The sequence below is a fragment of the Schistocerca piceifrons genome, chromosome 1 (genome assembly GCF_021461385.2).
Source record: "Schistocerca piceifrons isolate TAMUIC-IGC-003096 chromosome 1, iqSchPice1.1, whole genome shotgun sequence".
Taxonomy (NCBI): domain Eukaryota; kingdom Metazoa; phylum Arthropoda; class Insecta; order Orthoptera; family Acrididae; genus Schistocerca; species Schistocerca piceifrons.
In genome coordinates, this window is record NC_060138.1 from 19,890,535 (window position 1) to 19,910,520 (window position 19,986).

Consider the following 19,986-nt stretch of genomic DNA (forward strand, 5'->3'; position numbering starts at 1 on the left):
TGAGCACAGGGCCCCACTACCTGTAGTACTACTATCTTTCTGTACTGCAAGTTTTTCCTTATACTATTCTGTGCATTTCACCTGCCCGTATCATTTGAAGCCTTTCTTTTTTCACCTCTCTTCCCCTACCAAAAGTCAGCTCACATGTGTGACAGGGTAAAGGGTGACTGGGTAATTGCTAATTCCCTGTCCCTAGTTTGACGGGTAGGGGTTGTGTGTACCCTCTGCTAAAAGGCCAGGTCCAGTGGCCAGTTGACCCCTCTGTCTGGAGTTCAGGAAGTGTGTCCTGAGGTATGAACAATCACCTGAGGTGGGTCAGTAGCCCTGTGTGGGAAACCCAAGAGCAAAAGTGTAAATCATCGTAGACTCTTGCAGTTGTGAGAAATCAAATCGCATTGAGTACAGGACCAATCTACCGAAAGCCTTGCCTAACAAACAGAAATGGAAAGTAACTGAGAAAATAATGAATATTCCATGTGCACCCCACTACTTAATAGTGTCACATACGGAAAAAAGTGAGAGTTTTCTTAGCACTAAGAGGACTGGCATTAGCGAACTACATAGAAGGGCCACTACTGGTCATTTTTACCTGTGAAGTTTTCCTTCTCTGTTTTCAGGTTTACTTCTTAAGTGACTTCAGTACATTCAGTACAGTGTCTTTACAGGTCAATAGTGCATTATGCTTATTGTAAAAATGTGTTACGCTTCAAAGTTTCTGTAGAAATTGTATTTAATTAAATAAAAAAAGATCGAAGCAAAGAATAAATTGTAAATGCAAAATCAGTTTATACTAAACTTACAAATGCAAATAAACATATAATTATACAACATTTTTTATCTTTATGACTTGTATTAAGTCAAACCCCCAAACAGGTCATAAATGTATATTTACTATGGAAAATAAAGAAAAATTGACACACATTGCTGTAGCAGTAATGAGAAAGCAACATTTTTTCTCTCTATGACATCTTTTCAATCAGAGCCACCTTCTTTGTCAAAACACTTCGCGCACACGTGCCGAGCACTTCCAGCACGTGGACCACATATGAATTTCTTGCACTGCTCAGATACATTTTTAGTTTTGTTTAAACTTTTGCATCCTCGTATCTGGCAGGCCTCGTGTACTACTACCTTACGTATTTCAGTGGTCGTAATGAATGTTCTGAACACGAATGAATGTAATGAACAAGTTCTTTCCTTAATTGTACATACACAAAGGAAAGTTGTTCTGCTAATTTGAAAAGAAACACCTGCCGGCTAACTTTTTCTCCCGTCGTCTCTCCGTAAAGGATACAGGCGTCGATTCCGGCGAGGTCTAGGATGTCGGAAAACGAGTGCGTAGGCCATCTGTGGCAGCCAAACTTGAGAATGTACAGACGAGACATCTTGTCCCGAATATCAATTCCAAATTTAGTGGAATTGTACAAGCTCACAGTTTTAGGGAGTTTCTTCTGTGTTTGCTCGTCCACTGCAGCTGACAGCTGTGTTGTGCTCAGTAGAAGACCATTTTTCAGGGTCTTCCCCTGCTAGGAAGTAACTGTCACTGGATTTGTAAAAAATAGTGTCGTACAAAGATCTGGAAGCAGGCTTCGCCGATGAACTTCTCTTCGATTTTTCTTCAGTGCACCCGCTGTGGTTATGTTCTCCCCCTTTAGCTGCTCCGCAAGATGTTTGGCTGTGAAGAAACAGTCACATGTTACAGATCTTCCTTTTCAAGTGTAAGGCTGACTGAGATGCGTGACAACGTGCTCTGCAACAGGTATGTTAGTTGGTCAAGTACGGAACTTCATTCGTCGTACATTTACTACCGATGTCTAATGCGTGTCAGAACCTCAAACCAAATTCGTCTGATTTATTACACGTGTAGTGTACAGAGCTTTCCATGGACAGAGCTGCAATGAATTCCAGACTGTTGTAGCTGCTGTGAAGCCATTAGTCTTGGGTCTCTTGGCGCAAGTGTGCTTGTCGTAGAACTACAAAATCACACTTCTATGAACTTATTTCTTCCCACAGTATGAGCAAAAAATGCCGCCCCCCGCACTTGAGACCGGAGAAGTTTCAGGGGGAAATTATTTCCTCTGTACACTCAAAGTGCACGCATTATAGCTATACCAGTTTTTGACTGGGCAATATCGAGTACCCGTGTGATATCCGGTGGAAGTTCTCGGGCTCTAATTTCTGTAAAGTTTTTTATGTTGTGTGGAGTATTATTTTCTGTCAACACTCTCCATGCACTCATATAACTGCCTGCAACTGTAAGTTTCTTAGCATTACACACTTACCCAGGAGTTTCTACCAACATGTTGTAATGCCTTAATCTTCCAGGTGTGTGCTCTCACGCAATTCGAGTTCACACTGTTCTGTTGGCGCAGTCTCTGCACTTCGGGCTTCCGGATGCTGAGATGGATGTGATTTTTTTCTGTTTTCTTCCTCAGCTGCAAGTAGGAATTTTTTGTGCCACTGGAATCAAATGTGTAAGCACTGGCTTATTTGTATGTTGTTGTACAGGTACTGAACTTTCATCTTCCTACTCTGACGATTGGCCTCGTTCTGTTTCTTGGGGCTGATATTTTGTGTTATCTTTATAATCTGTATCGTGCAACTCATCACATTAAAAATATCTTCTCCTTCAGAATCTTCTTCTGGTGAACACGTCACGTAATTGAGTAATTCTTAATCCAATTGAAAACACCAGCATGCCACAATAATGAGGAGGAGCACTAAACTTCTGCAGAGCACAACAGTGTGTATTGATGAAAAACAGCAACTAAAGTATGTCTGTTCTTCTACTAAATAAAGTAAAATGTAAAAGGAAAGGGGGGGGGGGGTGGAGGTACAAGGTCACAACAATGAAATAAAATAACCTCATTGGAAGAAAAAAATCCATTGCTGAGCCTTTAGACACATGAAATGCAAAATATTCCTCATCTGTCAGAATGACCAGCTGCGGTCCTTTAAGGTAAAAATGTTTATAATTTGTTCAGTTTTTGTAACAGATGTTTGTCTTTTACAGAAATTATAAACACCGAGAGTACATTAAAAAGTCATGAAAAATACAGCCCATAAATTAAAACGCACACTGTTTATTAAACATTAAACAATGCTCACCGGTCAGATTGGCCACTATGATCCTTTTAGTGTTAGTATAAATCCCTTCATCATTGAACTGTGGAGTCAATTGCAGGCCAAATGAAGTCACGATCTCACCTGCGTAACATAGCCCTTCTAATCGACACGGGGCCGAAAATATGATGAAAGCTGACTTTTTCACTAATATCCCATAGATATGGAATCCCATAGCTCACTGACTTACTCCCACAGTGTTGTTACCACTGATCTGCTTGACGGTCTGCCCAAGGCAGAAATTCAAGGTTACCTCTCTAATCAGGAAATAGTTGCAGTACATCAGTATAACAGGACAAACAACAAATTGATGCCTATCTGTGCCATCTCCCGTATATTTGATCGAGTGGAGCTCCCTTCAAGGCAGAGAAACGGGTCAACAGTATAACACCCTATAAGCTAAACTGAAGTGCTGCTGCCGGTGTCGGTGATTCAGTTATACTTGCGTGTCCTCTAAAAAATGCAGCCAAATGTGTAAGTTGTGGCAGAGATACACATCAAGGAGACTGCATATCTCCTTCACCCCACTGCATTAACTGCACAGGAGACCACGTCGCTTTGTCCCACAAGTACTCCGCTTACCTCGACGAGCGAGCTGCACAGGAGATCTGGAAATTGGAAAATACTTGGAGCTACTCAGAAAAAATTGCCATCCACAAGCCCTTCTTACCAACATCTGACTGTTTCAGCAATATTGTAGCTACACCACCACCAAAAATCAATACGGCCACCCGTGCCTGTGACCTTCAGTTTAGCACATTAACTGTAAAACCGCAAGTACTAAAGTAACATCATTGTCTATAACTGCTGTACCTGCAAAACATACACTGCTGGAAAAAAGGAAAAGAAACAGTACACCCGGAAAGACGATGTCAGTTTTGACCCGATGACAGTACGTGTCACCTAGGAGATAGTAGGTGTACTGATAATGGTTTCAGTATTGTCCACCAACAGATAGCTCAGTAGCATAGCTACCAGAGCACTATCTGTGTCTACCCTTTAATAGGGAATGCTCACAGCCAGAAGGCTCAGTACGATGCAGACACGTGAAGCGAGCAGGCGACCGTGTCACGATGATGCACTCGTGCTTCCTACAGCTGACTGGGTGAGTCCGAAACGGGTCAAATGGTGCTCGTCTGAGTGGTGGGGTGGTCCTTTTTGAGCACTGCCACACAAGTTGTACGTGCTGTGTCAGGTGTGCAATGGTGCCGGTATCTGTGGTCACGTGAGCATTCTCAGCTCTGGCGTCCACATGGTACGGACTCCTGCGAGGTTTGTCGTATTGTAAGGGCAACAGTGGAAGATTGTGTGGCAACCCCAGGGCAGATAATAGGACTTGTGAGCCCAGATGGGGCAATATGGACCATTGCGAACTGGCTGTTAGCAGTGGGACTATTGTCGCCCACACCTCTGGCCCTTCTTCCACCCGTGCCACGACATCAGTGTGCACAGAGCGACTGGGGCCATCGGTAGATCACTTGCGAGATGGAATGACACACGGTGGTCTACAGCAATGAAAATAGATTCAGCCTGCGGCAAGTGACGGTCGTTTGTGCGTACGCTATAGACCTGCTAAGTGCTGTCTCGTACAATGCATTCGTCCGAGACAAATATAAGACTGCAGTAAGCTACACCTCTCGTTCACCTTTGGCATTTCTGGAGGGGACAGCAAACCGTGCTCGGTATTTACAGATTGTTGTTAGACCCATTGTTTTTGCCATTATTGCAACAGGAAGGTGATATATTGTTCCATCAGGGTAATACTCACCCACACATTAACCGTGAAACTCCACATGCTGTACAAGATGTGTAGCAACTTCCCTAGCCAGCACGAGCTCCAGACTTTTCTCCACTCGAGCTCCTGTGGGATACGATGGGATGGGGAGTGATCGGTCTGACTCATCAATCGACAACTCTTACTTCTAACTGAACAGGTCGAGCAGGCACGGTATAACGTATCTCAGTACTGTATTCACTGTCTGTACGATCAACTATATGCCAGAGTCAGGGCCTGCATTGCCACCCGTGAAGGCTCCATCACATACTAATATGGGTGTTTCAGCACCTGGTACCTCAGAACCGCTTGTACTATTGATCTGTAAATGTAATCATTTTGTGTACTCCTTATGCACCATTGCAGTAACAAATCTCGAGTGAAATGGAAACCTACCCAGTTGCCATCTCTTACCCTTGAAATAAATAAGTGAAACAATTATATAGCATTATTGACCGGGAGAACCTGTCTGGTATAGCTCAGCTGTCTGATCCAAGTCTTTATTTATTTGACACCGCTTTGGTAACTTGCTCACTGATGATGGTGAAACGATGATGAGAACCACACAGTACCCAGTCCCTGAGGGGCCAAAATTCAACGCAGCTGGAAATTGAACCCTGGCCCCACAATCTAAGAGCCAGAAACGCTAACCACTGGACCACATGCTGAGGACCTCTTGTCGTGAAATGGCTCTTCTTCAATAGAATGTACGAGGTATGAGATCGTGTAGCGCAGAATTGCAGCTGCTGCTGAACAGTTTATAACTGTTAGAAATGTAAATGCTGACTCGAGACCACTTTGACCTTTCACATTTAACCCAGGAACGTTTACAGCCTTCCTCCTGAGGCAAGAAGAGCAGCTCACGGGGTTGTAATAACACTCATCTGAGTTGGTGACAATAGCTCGATCATTCTGTTGAACACCCTGTAGTAAGCTGTTGCTGTCTGTATTACGCTTCCTGGAGTTACGTTTTCTGTTTGCTGTATCTTCATATCTCGGTCACTCACTCTTATTCTGACAGAAATAGTACAACTGGTTGCTCAAGTCCCAGCACCTTTCTTGCCACTTGTTGAGTGCAGTGGCCACCATCCCATTTGGGCTCTCCCAGAGCCTGTGTAAAAGGTACATTCCTGTCAAACAGTTTGGACCAGCTTCATATTGTTTCCCTCAGCACAGATGAACCAGTGTTTCCTTCAAATTCTGCATATTCATTTTTGCACCTGGATCTCTCCTTCTACAGCACAAAGCTCACTGAGCATCTGGAGTGGCCCAACATTTCATGCACACACTCGAGCAACCATTTCTTGTGCATAAGTTGCTTGCTGAACTATGTATGATCCGTGTTAAGATGGCTTGGCACCCATCTAAAACCACTTGCACCCGTACACAAACAGTTTCACAACGGTGATGACCAGGTAGAGTACCTTATGTACGTCATCCTCTTTGCCGCTGATCGTTCCGTACCCTGAACATCTTCTCTCCCACAATGAACCCCATTTCCCTGTTGTACAGGGAAAAGTTAGGTTCACGAGATGTGTTGTCCGTGTCTTCGAGCACCACCCCGTGTTGGAGAACTGTGTCTAGTTTAAACAGATGAATGCAAAGAGTAGTTGAATAGTTATAGATAGCAAAAGAGACTTATGGAGCTCTCTCGACTATTTTACTCCATCTACTGTTCCTTGGGATAAACATTGTCACTGTGCTGGGGAAAAGGTCTTCTTCCACTACCCGATCTGACCTTTGCAAACAGTACTGTAGTGGATGCTGCGATGTCTCCCACACCTCAGCCCATCTCAGCACTTTGCAGAGACCTCGAGCTCTGCCCTACTACTGTTGCCCTTCCTACTTCAGAAGCAAGTGGCAGATACTTCTCATAATCATAAATGCCACAATAATGTTTTTACCACAAAGGAATGAGAGCATGTTCTTATATCGTCACTTTCCTCCACTCTGAGACCTGACGACATTCACCTTCGGAAGTCGCAACAGCTAACTCCCAAATGCAAGTGCTTTCTTCTCTGTATGTACAATTGTATCTGGAAGGATGGCACATTTTCTACAGCTGGTGTAAAGCTACTGTGATACCTACACCTAAGCCTTATAAAGGCAGACACCTTCCCTCCATCTACCACCCCATATCTGTCACCAGTAGTGTGTGCAAGGTGATGAAACAAGTGATCATTGGGCAGAGGATATGGTGGCTTGAGCCACGGAAATTCCTGATAGTGTGTCCACCTGCTTAGCTGAGTGGTAACGTGCTTGCCTCCCATGCAGCAGGTCCGGTTTTGATTCCCAGCCGGGTTGGAGATTCTCTCCACCTGTGGACTGGGTGTTGAGTTGTCCTCATCATCCTCTCATCATCATAGACACACAAGTCACCCAGAGTGGCGTCACATGAAATAAGACTTGCAGCAAGGCGGCCGAACCCGGACGGGACCTCCCGGCCAACAATGTCATACGATCAATTTTCTTTTTTTTTCCTGATATAGTGGCTTTTGCAGGCATCACTCTGCAGTTGACTATATCTCCAGATTCAGTGCTGAGCAAAACCTTATTTGCTATAGTGGTCGCACCCGTTATTGGCTGCCTCCCACTGAGTCTCGCATGCTCTTTCTTTGTCAACAGTTTATTGGTCTATAGCAGCTCTCAGCAGGCCGCTTTACTCATACGGCAACTCTGACAGCATTTCAAGCATCTCTACTTGTGAAGCATAAATAAAGCCTTTCACTTTTCCACTGAAAAAAAAAGAAAAAAAAACATTTACATGAGTTTCTGACAGTGAGAGGAATTTCTCCTACCATTCCTACATAACAACTGATCAAATATTATGTTGGTTCTGCCTAATATCATATTTAGCAACTAGTGTGAGTATTATCTGAATTTTGTGACACCTCAGGGGATGTGGGCTGTACCATCACTGTTTGTTTGTATCGATCCTTAGTCCCATCAAATTTGGGCTACGGATGCACAGCTGTCCATCTTACATTGCCTTAATGTGATGCACCACTTGATTTCTCTTTGACTACTGGTACATTCCCCACCAGCCCAGTTATAAGCCTTTAGTGGGAGTTGCTGAGTTACCACTTCCAGAGTTCACTTTTATATTGTTTCATCCTATATTAAGTGCAGCATTCCACACTGGCAGAGTTCTGTGCCCTTCTTGAACTTACTTTACTTTCAAAGAACATTGCTCTGGTTTCAGTAACTAGCTTTACTTTTCTGGAGCTGCATGCACAGTTTAGGGAAAGAACACATTTACACCAGTGGCGCTAGGAATGACCACAGTGCAGGGTGCACCCTCGTCAGCAAAAAGGTTTTTAGATGTCGACTGTTAGACCAGTGCGTTATTTCTATCACAGAGCTGTTTGCCCTTTATCGTGCATTGATTTTCTCAGTGCTCTCCAGAGTCTCTGTGCAATTTACACATACCACCTTCACTACAGCGGCTCCAGGAATATCTTCGTATGCTCTGCGATGCATGTGCCTCTGTGTCTTTTGTACAGGTTCCTGGACATCGCGGCATGTGTAGGAATGAGGCTGCTGACAGCCACCCTACTACCTGAGCCCTTTAGATATTCTGTGCACACAGATGATATCAGCGTTACTACATATATCACTAAGGTGCAAACACTTGTCATCCCTCCATTGGTACAAGCTCGGGGAGATTAAACCCCTCCCTGTACCTTTGGCAACTCATCTGTCTAATAGTGAGGAGCTAATTTTAACTGGACTAAAATTTTCTGCTTATCGGCGACACTTCACGATTTTGCTCTCACTGTAACAAACCACTGATGATATGCCACTTTCTTACTTAACGTTAGTTTTTCAACATCTTATACTTTTAATGTGTCTGTGTCATCTGAGCCAGCTGTCTCATGTATTAACCAAATTCAATGCATATCTGTAATGTTGCCATTAGACACATATCAGACATGCACGTTTCGCTCTGTTGTTTGCATTACGTACATTTATTTGTTTATTTTTACAGATAGTATTAGTAAGGGCTTTTACACCATAAGGAAAAAGGATCCACAAAATTGGGTATGTTGTTTACAGTATGTACATTTATTTGTATATTTTTACAGGTAGTGTTATTCGGGGCTTTTTTACCATAAGGAAGAAGGATCCACAAAATCGCCTCCCGACTTCATCTACATGCTTCAATCTCTTGAAGTTACCAAACTATCAGAAGAAAAGTACATTGCGAGAGAAACTGAGATACGCAGTTTCTAGTAATACAGGATTTGAACTGTCTTAAATTAGACTGATTCAGACTACAGACATGAGATACTACAGAGACTTCTTCAAGAGGCTACTATTTTAATTTAAAATGTAAATATTTGTGAAAACATCAAATAGATGAAAACATAAGTAATTTAACACTGTAAATATGTTTGTAGATATCCTGTTTATATTTAGCTTAAATGTGAATTACCATTTCATAAGATAATTTTAGTTTTCCAGTCAGTGTTATGTGGCCAGCATTTTTATTGTTGTATTTGTTACTCTTCTTTCTTCCAAAGATTTGCTCATTTGTAAATTGCTGGATTACTACATATTGTTTCAGTATGCTAACTCAAGGTAGAACTAATTAAATAACATTGTTGTTGTCATTGTTGTTACTGTTGTTGTTGGATCTTCAGTCCAAAGAATGCTTTGATGCAGCTCTCCATTCTACTCTGTCCTGTGCAAGCCTTTATCTCTCTGAATAACTACTTCAACGTACGTCTTGTTGAACCTCCTCACTGTATTCATTTGTTGGTCTCTCTCTAAAATTCTTACTCCTCATACTTCCCTCCAATCCTAAATCCAAGATCCCTCAGTATCCCAGAATTTGTCTTATCAACCATCCCTTTTTTTAGTTAAGTTGTGCCGGAAATTTCTTTTCTTCCCAGTTCAGTACCTCCTTATTAGTTACATGTACTACCGATCAGATCGTCAGCATTCTTGTGTAGCATCCCATTTCTAAAGCTTGTATTGTCTTCTTGTATGAGCTGTTTATCATCCACATTTGACTTTCACACAAGACTACACTCCGGACAAATATCTTCATAAAAGATTTTGCAACACTTAAATTTGTATTCACTGTTAACAAATTTCTCTTCTTCAGAAACACTTTTCCAGTCTACATGTTGTATGCTCTACACTTTGACCACATCAGTTATTTAAGTCCCCAAATAGAAAAACTGATCTACTACTTTTAGTGTCCTATTTCCTAATCTGATTCCCCAGCATCACCTGATTTAATTTGACTGCATTCCATTACCCTTTGTTTGCTTTGTTGATGTTCATCTTATATCATCTTTCAAAACACTGCCCATCCCACTCAACTGCACTTCCTAGGCCTTTGTTTTCCCTGACAGAATTACAATGTCAACAGCAAACCTCAAAGTTGTTATTTCTTCTCCCTGAAATTTAATGCCTTCTCCAAATGTTTCTTTGGTTTCCCCCTTACTGCTTGCTCAGTGTACAGATTGAATGTCAGGGATAGGCTACAAACCTGTTTCACTTCCTTCTCAGTCACTGCTTCCCTTTTATGGCTCTTGGCTGTGATAACTGCTGTCTGGTTTGTGTACAAGTTGTAAATAACATTTTGTTACATGTATTTTATCCCTGCTACCTTAAGAATTGCAAGGATAAATCACTAACACAAAAAAACAAGATTACATGCGCTGCTTGTGTGCACATGTATGGGAGGCTGTATTAGATCAAGCAAACTGTGCTTCTCAAAATGACAGTGATGCAGTTGGTAACCTCTTCAGTGGCAGAATAGCTGAAATGCTCTTTTTCCTTATTCTCTTATACTTAATACTGGAAAGGAGAATAATACAGAATGTAAAAGGTTATGCTGAGTGTTCCGTATTTCACTTGGCTTAAGTACTACAAAATTTCATCACATTCCTCACAGGTCACACACATTTCACTTGTTCGTGCAGTAGATCAGTGCATCTGTGATTTCCCCAGGATGTTGTGATTGTTTGCTGGAAACATTTTAATTTCATTAAATAGAGGATTCTCAAGAGGAACAACATAATTATGAGATGTTAGGAGTGAATACATGCAGCAGCAATGATTAAGTACTTGCACATTCCGAAAACACAGTTCGTTCTGTGGCAGTAAGTCATAATTTCCTCTCAACATTTCCATGTATTTTTCATTAAGTTTTCCTTTTGAATTTATCATTCCTCAGTTCAGTGTATCAGTAAACATAAAATTTAAACTGTACAGATAACAGTTAATTAATGAAAATGTCTATATTCAGAAAATACTACTTGATTTCATTAAAAAGCACCGTCATTGCAGTGACCAATCTTTAAAAATGGAAAACAAACAGTCTCATCCACATAAACATTTATTTTGATGGTAACCAGTTTCAATCACTCTCTGACCATCTTCAGACCCTCATACTGTAATGGTAGGTGGCAGTGGTGATTGAAGCAGATGTTATGCTTCCGCAAATGTTTTTTTTTTCCATTTTTGAAGTACTTTTAGCCAGACTGCTGTTTCTCCAAGGGAAATGTCATAAATTATGAATTATCACGCTTTTAATAAATCAGCGAATTTCGGAACACTGTACTTCTTTTGTATTCGTCCTTAAAAAGAGAGGACAGCTGCAGTAGATTAATGATGGGGAAGTTATTACAGATTGCTGCAACAGATTGTGAATCTAATTCTTCATCAATAGTTTTCACTCTACTGCTGCTGCATATTTTGTTACCTATTTTGTTCTTGTTATTTGCTACAATGTGTGCAGTGGATGGGAAGAATTACGCAAGCAGAACCTATTGGGTACACTTTTATTGTAAATAAAACTGATATGTAAATGCAGTTGGCTCCAAGTTATAGTCAATTAAAATGCTATGTCCAGTTTTAAGATTTAGTTCACAACTGTGTTGGACATGACTTGAGGATCTTATATGTGTCTTTAAAAGCTCATAGGTAGCAGCCCACTGGTTGCTGCCCTTCTTCTCAATCATGTGAGATGTAGCCTTACATCTTAATTCCTGTAGCATTTTCCTGCATTTGTCAACACTGAATCAAATCTAATGCACATTCCTCCACTCCTGTTGGCCAGATCAAATCCAGCAGGTATCTCAAAGAGTTGAATATATTAAAGTGAGGAGTGATGAAAGGCTGGTCTCATCACTGTCATTTCTGTGCCTCTGGAATGCTGAAGGTGATGGCTGTACACACTGTCGTCCTATTGAATTTTAATCAGTTTCAGAATGTATGGAGGGTAGAGTGGATAGGAAGTTCAGCACTGTCACTATTGGTGTTACAATACATTAATAAGGCATGAATGTTTAGGCGTTACTGCTAAAAAGCTGCTTCTTAATTTTGGATGTACATTGTCTCAGGTTTTGTTTTTGGCTCTATTGTTTTGAAGATTGTTCTTACTTCCAGATATTTTGGACTGTACATACAATTTGTCTTTAAGGATTTGGTTGTAATGAATTTTTTGTCCAATATTTATTCATTTTTCCCCCCATCTGATGTTACTGATACCCCAGTTTCCAAGAAGCTGTGGACATAGCGAATTGGAGTGATTTCATCAATATGTATGAATTCCCCGGTCATGTGATTTTAAGCTGACAAGTCTCGGTGTCTGTGCAAACCCTAGGAAGAGTCTGCTCCCCAGATATGTTAATTAAGACGGTCGATTTCAAATAGGAACAACTGTGGCTAACATTATCGAGCCTCGGCAGACGGTGTTATTGGCAGCCCTGAGGTATGAGAATTGTTCAATTTCATCGCCATCTTCACAAAGCTGTTTTGACCTGAGTTACTAATGCAATTTCTTCCAGTTGTAAATATAGCTTTTCCAAAGTAGGGGAAGTCCTTTTACGTATCACTTGTGTGTCTCTGTTTAGCACAGGTACTGCTATCACATCAGTGCTGGTGCAGTGGATTTTTTCTCTCTGAGATCTTTGAGAGGAAAATAATTGAGCATTCTGACAGTGCAAATTGATCTGGATGAATGCTGCCAATGCTGCTGTCTTGCCAAGCTGTAATATATTGATTATGCCTGCAGTCTTTTCTGGTGGGAATGGACTGTATAATTTAAAGGTTACTTGTACAGTTGTAAATTATGACTTTTCCCGGTGGTAATTATAATGTATTTTTCTTTTCTATACTTTTCTTCACAGTTTCATCCATGTAACTTTTTCATTTTGGATCTGATCGTGTTTCAACTGATTTCCAGTATTCTGGCTAGTCCCTAATTCTTCCTCACCAGACTGAACTTTGCATTAAAACAACAGTCTAGGTCACTGTTATGTGCAGTATTATGATGGAGACAGCTGTTTTAACCCAGCTGTATCACCAAATCACTGACCATACTGACCAAATTTATAGATTGAACATTGTTGAGTAGTCTTCGTTTCCTGCAGAGGCTTCTAATTTCATAAGTCTCTTTCACTAGCTTCATCACAGATCGAACTGTATTCTTTCTGTAGACCCCTTGGGGCACATTGAGTTGTCACAGATTTGATGCTGGAAAGCATTACTTTTTCAGAGGAGATCGCTGTTGACTTATTAAGTTTGATAATTATTATCTACAAACATAAAATCCTTCATAAGTTACTGCTGTCAACTAGTAAACTAATAACACTATTTTTTTTTACTAAGACCTTTTAATCAATATTTCAGTTCTTGCTGTATTCATTCTTCTACCTCATTGCCCACATTTGTTTCATATGTTCTTATTCCTGTTTATAGAGCTGTTGTATGTTATGAGGCTGTCTTCATTTTCTTTGTTGTTCATCCCTGAAGACCACTCTTTGAATTTTGTTCCTAAATAAATTACATATGTCCAGTATGTTGATGTTTGCTCATTTGAGGTCATTTAGTGTCTATGTGAACCATGCTGGTTGTCCTTGCAGCTTCATTATTTTACTAAAGATTTGCTTTATCAGTCCATCATTGCCCATTCTAGCCAAATGTCCAAAGTACAATATCTGTGATTTGCGCATTATGTGTATTATTCTCTCGACCTGTTCATATATTTTTTGTTCAGTTGTGGCCTTTTGTATTCTATTTTTGTTGTCCTTGGGCCAAGTATGCTTCTGACCAGTCTTCTTTCTATCTTCATAATTTTGTTTATGCCACCTTCCCACACTAGTTTTAGTGTTTTACCACAACATGGAGCATCAGGTCTCACTACTGTAATGTAATGTTTAATTTTGGAGTCCCATAATGAAGCTTTCTTCTTTTATATGTTTCTTGTGTCCTGAAATGTAGTGTTCATAGTATTTGCTCTTATCTCTAGACTGTCCTAATCATTGTTTATGCTTAGCTACTCACTTAAACATTTGTATGAGCTGATTTTGTTGGTTTTGTTTTGATTTATGAGTAATTTCTGTGGAAAATTTTTAACGTTTTGTGTTTGTGTTGCCTTTCTGTCTTTGGGAGAGAAATTTGTAAACCGCTTTTTCTACTTGTGTAATTAGATTTTCTGCCTGGATTTTGGCATTTTTTGGTCTGTCTGTTATCAAGGCAATATCATCTGTGAATGCCAGGCAGTGTAAAAAGACTTTAATTTCCCAATTTGGATTTTCTCCACACTCCAAATATCTTCTCAAGGGTGCAGTTGAAAAGCAAAATTGACTGTTCATTACCCTGCCTGACTGTTTTTATCTCAAAGTTTTTGGAGAATTCTCCACAGAACCTCACTTACAATTAAGTATTTGTTAATATGTCTCAGATAATTTTTGTCGTTCTTAGATCCAAACCAAATTCTTTCATAATATTGACGAGTGATTTTCTGTCGGTGATACTATATGCTTTCTTAAAATCTACCAAATGTAACTGTTGTATCTTTGTTTCTCAGTTGTCTCATTTCCACAATAATTTTTAGATTCTGGATTTGTTTGCTATATGACATATTTTTTCCTGGACAACAAAATGTATTTTACTACTTGACAGCTGTGACTTACAATGCACTTTATGCTGTTTGATATTGTAGGCTTAATATTCCCTTGTAAGCTGTTGTAAATCCCTTTGTGATACCTGATGGTGAACTGAGGGTTGAAACCAGTCATAATACAGAATTTTTTTATTAACAGCTCTTGATGACAGAATTAAAATCTTTTTTTTTCCCCTTCCATTTGTATCTTCGGAGTATGCGGCAACTGCTGCAGTATCTTCTGGTGGCATATAGTGTGTTAGAATGGGATGACATGGAGAATACCCGGTAATACGTATTGTTTTGTGCACCTTGACTGATTTTTGTGCAGAAATTTTTATTGATTGTACTTGTGAAGACAGTATGTTCTGATGTTCACAATAGGCTTACGAGTAGTCATGTCATTCAGTATATAACTAACTGTTCTGTTCTCAACTGCTGCAACTACTGGCCACTAGCTTGAATCAACAATTGTACCTCTGATATATAACTAAAGGTTGGACCTTGGTTTTTTGATTTAAAATAACAACAACACTATATTCATTCAGAACTCCAGAAAAATGTATACACTTTCTTCTAGTTAGCCTCTAGGTCTGAAATTCATAGATCTTGGATGCATTTGGCAGCCTTGTCTGTTAAGAATTTCTCTTGGAGTTTTTCTCCCCTGTACCTTTCTCACCAGATCATTTTCAACAGGTCTATTACTCATTTATTGTGATGCACAGTGCATATACAGTGTTTATGAATAGCTGCAGAATTGTTATGTGTTGTGAACTTATTTGAAACAGGGTGAAAATTCAGAGAAGTCTTTACCCTTACTATTTGTACTTTCTGTTTCCACTATTCTTTCTCTACAGGGGAAAAATCTTCTATTCTGCAAGTCATGAGGAGTAATTACAAAATCGTAAGTCTATTATGTAACAATATAAGGGAAAGGGTAGTTGCTATTCTCAATAAAGCGGAAATGCTGAATTGCAGAAAGGCACAACAAAAAGACTGTCGGAATGTTAACTTTCAGCCAACGAGGCCTTTGTCAGAAATAGACAACAGACACACACTTGTGCAAATGCAACTCACACACATGTGACCACAGTCTCTGGCATCTGGCTCCAGCTGTCTATTTTTGACAAATGCCTCGTGGCTGAAAGCTAACTTTCCGACAGTCTTTTTGTTGTGCCTTTCTGTGACTCAGCACCTCTGCTTTATGGTGAGTAGCAACTGTCTTTTTCATTATACTGTTACATTCCTTCTTGGATTTTCCATTGTTTAAGTCTATTATGTAGTGCAGAATAAGATTTGAAAGATGATGGAAAGAGGCACTGCAAGTTAAAAGTTTTAGTCACATATTCATATTTTGTAGTTTTGAGAGGTCTCACTGTTTCCTACCTGAAGCAGTTAGTCACATCCACAGCTACATGACTGATAATTTGTACCAGTATTTGCATAACAGAAGTTAATCATTTAACAAATAACCACATTAAAAGTTGCTTTAATTTTTATCTTTGGTTTTTTACTCGTATTTTTAGATTTTAAAAGGTATATGACATGAAACATTTGAGGACCAAAACACTGTTTCTCTAGTGTGTAATACATTTTACTTGTTGTGTTGTTTTGCAATGAAGTCCTGAAACTATACATGGAAGAATTTTGTAAATGAGCAGTTCTTTAGCTTGCAGAAGTCACTGAGGACCTTGTGTGTAGACATCAATTTTAGGAAATATAAACATTAAATCTTCAAAATAATTTACTTTGCTGGGAACTGTTATCAGTTCAGAGGAAAAATAAATTTTATTGTTTAAAAATAAATATTTTCAAAACACACATTTTTAGCATATTTTATAAGACAGGCATTTTGTAACTATCAGTCTTATCATTTAAGTTTTATAAATTAATTTGGTTATTAGATATGACTGCTGCATATTATAACTATCAAATATTACTGTAAACTTATCTTAGAATTGTGATAAAAAATGTTTTATCAGTGATCTTTTTTCTGCAATGTAAAAGATATATTTTGAAATGCTCTATAAAATGTGAAACTAGCTGTGATATGGTATTTTAAACTAGATTCTAAATTAAAATGTAGTTTTGTCAAGAAAGGGCAATGTGTAAGAAAAAACCTTTGTACATGATATGTAAGACTGCTTTGGAATTTTACAAGTCTCACTGACATGTTTTTCAGTAAATTTTGAGTTTGTTTTTATATGTATTTCTGATAGACAGGGACAGGTATTTTAAAATGTGGAATGGAATTTATTACATTGATACCACAAAATATGCTGCTGATATAATGTTTGAAAGATATATCAGGTTGTTTTGTTGTCCTAACTGTTCCAAGGTTTGGCAGCAATGTACACAGAAATGTGTGAAGTAATTGAGACAATGGACAAAATGCCCTTTTCACCATCATGCAATGTGCCTAGTTTAAGTTCAAGGGAAAATTTAAAATACCCTAAATGCACAAAATAATGTCTGTGCAGACTTTCAAAATTATTTTCCTAAATATGTTATTACCATAATGATTGTATATAATTACAAATGGATAATTGTTCCAAAGACTTTTGTAGGTTGTATGTTGATTGTATTTTGGAATAATTATGCAATTGATGCATGTATGTTGTTTCTGCTTTTTTTATCAACATACTCCTTCAGAGGTAGGGGGCCTGTGTGTGTGTGTGTGTGTGTGTGTGTGTGTGTGTGTGTGTGTGTGATGGAGGGAGGTTATTTAACACACTTTCCAAGTTATATACAATATGCATAACACCAGGTACTGTAGCCAGTCATGTGGTAGAAAATGTAAAGTTCACTGACAATCATAAACAGTAACAACAACACTGGAAGTGTATTTAATTACGTATGGTCTGAAAGTAAGCAAGAATCCAGATTTACAAAACCATATAATAGTAAAACAAAAGTAGGAGGTACTACTGTAAATTTTCAAATACCTGTGAGCAAAAATAGGAAGCATCTTTTAAACTAATTTATTGCAGTTACAACTAGCTAAGGTTGTCTGTCTTCAAGTTAAATTAGATAAAGCATGAAACTGTGTATTGATTCTCCCTCTCCCTCCCTCCCTCCCTCCCTCCCTCCCTCCTCTCCCCCCCCCCCCCCCCCCCCCCCCCATCTACACAGTTACCACACTTTTATCTCGGAAATGAAGCATGCATTAGAGACACAGTATTTGTTACTGAAGTTTTCTTGTTGTAAAGGTAACCTAAAATCTGAGCAGTGTGTATAGTGGAGTCAGTATCTGCTGGTACCTTTTGATTAGTGTTAGATGTTCTCTCATTATTTTTTTTCTAAATTGTTGCACACTATTTTTGTACAAACTAAATCTCAATTTACATTGTTTTTATTAATTCCAAGGTCTAATTCGGTCTTCTGTAGAAAATTTGGCGAACTCATTGCTTTCCTTGTTACTGACATTGAAACAGTCAGCTGCATATAGAGTAAAAAGCAAATGAAAAAAAAATGTTAATAAAGATAACACCTCACTGAATAGTAGGGCTGTTAAGTCAAGACTGAAAACTTTACTTTTTGTTTGGGGGGGGGGGGAGGGGGGGTGGCGCATGCTAGCGTGTTTCTGTATCTTTAACCAGACCTACCCAGCCAGTTTTATGTGGTACCGACTTATGCTCTGAAGCATGGTGCAGATGTTAACACCCATTGCTAAACATGACAGAAATGACAAGAGCCAGAGAAAAATATCTTAAGACTCACAAGGGGTCGAACATCTGACCTTTGAACTTATTATTCGATAAACGTGTAATTGCCGATTTGCATAATCCTATCGTGAAGGACCAAGAACTATGATTTGCTGATTATTTAGTTATCTGTCACAGGTTCATACATATCCCTTCATACATTTTGAACGATTCTATTCATTTTCAAACTGTTACCTGTGTTTTGATCAAGTGATTGTAAAATAATTGCAGTTTTATTCGCTTCCTTCAGCATTGTCTCTCCACTCCACAACAGACTTCCGTATACCTCTCATACCTCTCATGACTTTGACATTTTTATTTTTGTCACAAAGGACTTCAGGTATCCTTTTCCAGTTCCTACTTCCATTCACCTCGCATTCTCAGAATCTGAATTTCCAGTACTTGACGTAGTTGATCCGAGGTATTTGAAGTGATCTACTCTCTTTTGGCGCTCTGAATTCATTATGACTGCATTCATCTTCCTCTTTTTCCCCAGGCATAAATACCCCATTGTTCTTCTACTGATTTTAAGCCTCCAGCCTTGCCCTTAACAACAGATTTGGTGGTGCTGCTCAAAACAGTGTCATGTACAAACAACATTCTCAGCAAATAGCATGCACTGGAGGGCCTGATCTCAGAATACCTTCTGACAGGATGTCCGTAACAGGATCAAAGATGTAGGTGCCAAGTGCAGTTTTCTGATGGAAGTCGATTTATTCCGTTGTGCCTATTGGTGGTTTTCTGGGGTCTCCTACAACGCACCGACCCACAACGTTGCACCACTACACGAGTCATCGTTCCAGCTCTGCAGCTGCACCGACTGGAAACAGCCGAACTTTGCCTGGCCTGCAGGAAGCAGACTAATCCCCTTGGTTACACACAACAGCCGTAAAGGCTGCCACATACACGGACCTTTTGCTGCATCTGCTGCACCACTTTCCTCAGCAAATCCAAGCCCACATAGCTAGACCATGAAGTGGCTCTTCAGGATGAGTATATTTATTTATTTATTTATATTTTTCTCATTTGTTTGGCGTCTTTAAAAATACGGGTGAGTGTAATTTTGTGGTCCAATATGCAAAATTGTTAAATTATTTTTACTTGAAATCTATCATTCAAAGAGATTTATATTCATATTTTGATTTTTACTTTTCAGTTATTTGACTAATTTAGAAAATTATTTCAAAATTGGTTTTACTTTTACATAATTCACAACCGAGCAGTAAAATCAGCAAACATAATGGACTGATTTACTTCCAAGGATATTACTTGAAAATGAAAATATAACAGTATTATAATAGTAGTAGTAGTAGTAGTTGTTGTTGTTGTTGTTGTTGTTGTTGTTGTCTTCAGTCCTGAGACTGGTTTGATGCAGCTCTCCATGCTACTCTATCCTGTGAAAGCTTCATCATCTCCCAGTACTTACTGCAACCTACATCCTTCTGAATCTGCTTAGTGTATTCATCTCTTGGTCTCCCTCT

General features: G+C 39.3%; 1 protein-coding gene across 1 annotated transcript in view; it reads left to right on the top strand.

Annotated features, from left to right (window-relative positions):
* Nucleotides 1–9,940, top strand: part of LOC124794779 (ubiquitin-protein ligase E3B) — a 283,854-nt gene extending 273,914 nt beyond the window's left edge. The window contains exon 17 of the mRNA XM_047258416.1: nucleotides 8,983–9,940. Coding sequence (XP_047114372.1) covers nucleotides 8,983–9,155 — 173 coding nt within the window. The 3' untranslated portion in view covers nucleotides 9,156–9,940. The remainder of the gene's footprint in view (nucleotides 1–8,982) is intronic.
* Nucleotides 9,941–19,986: the final 10,046 nt, after the last annotated feature.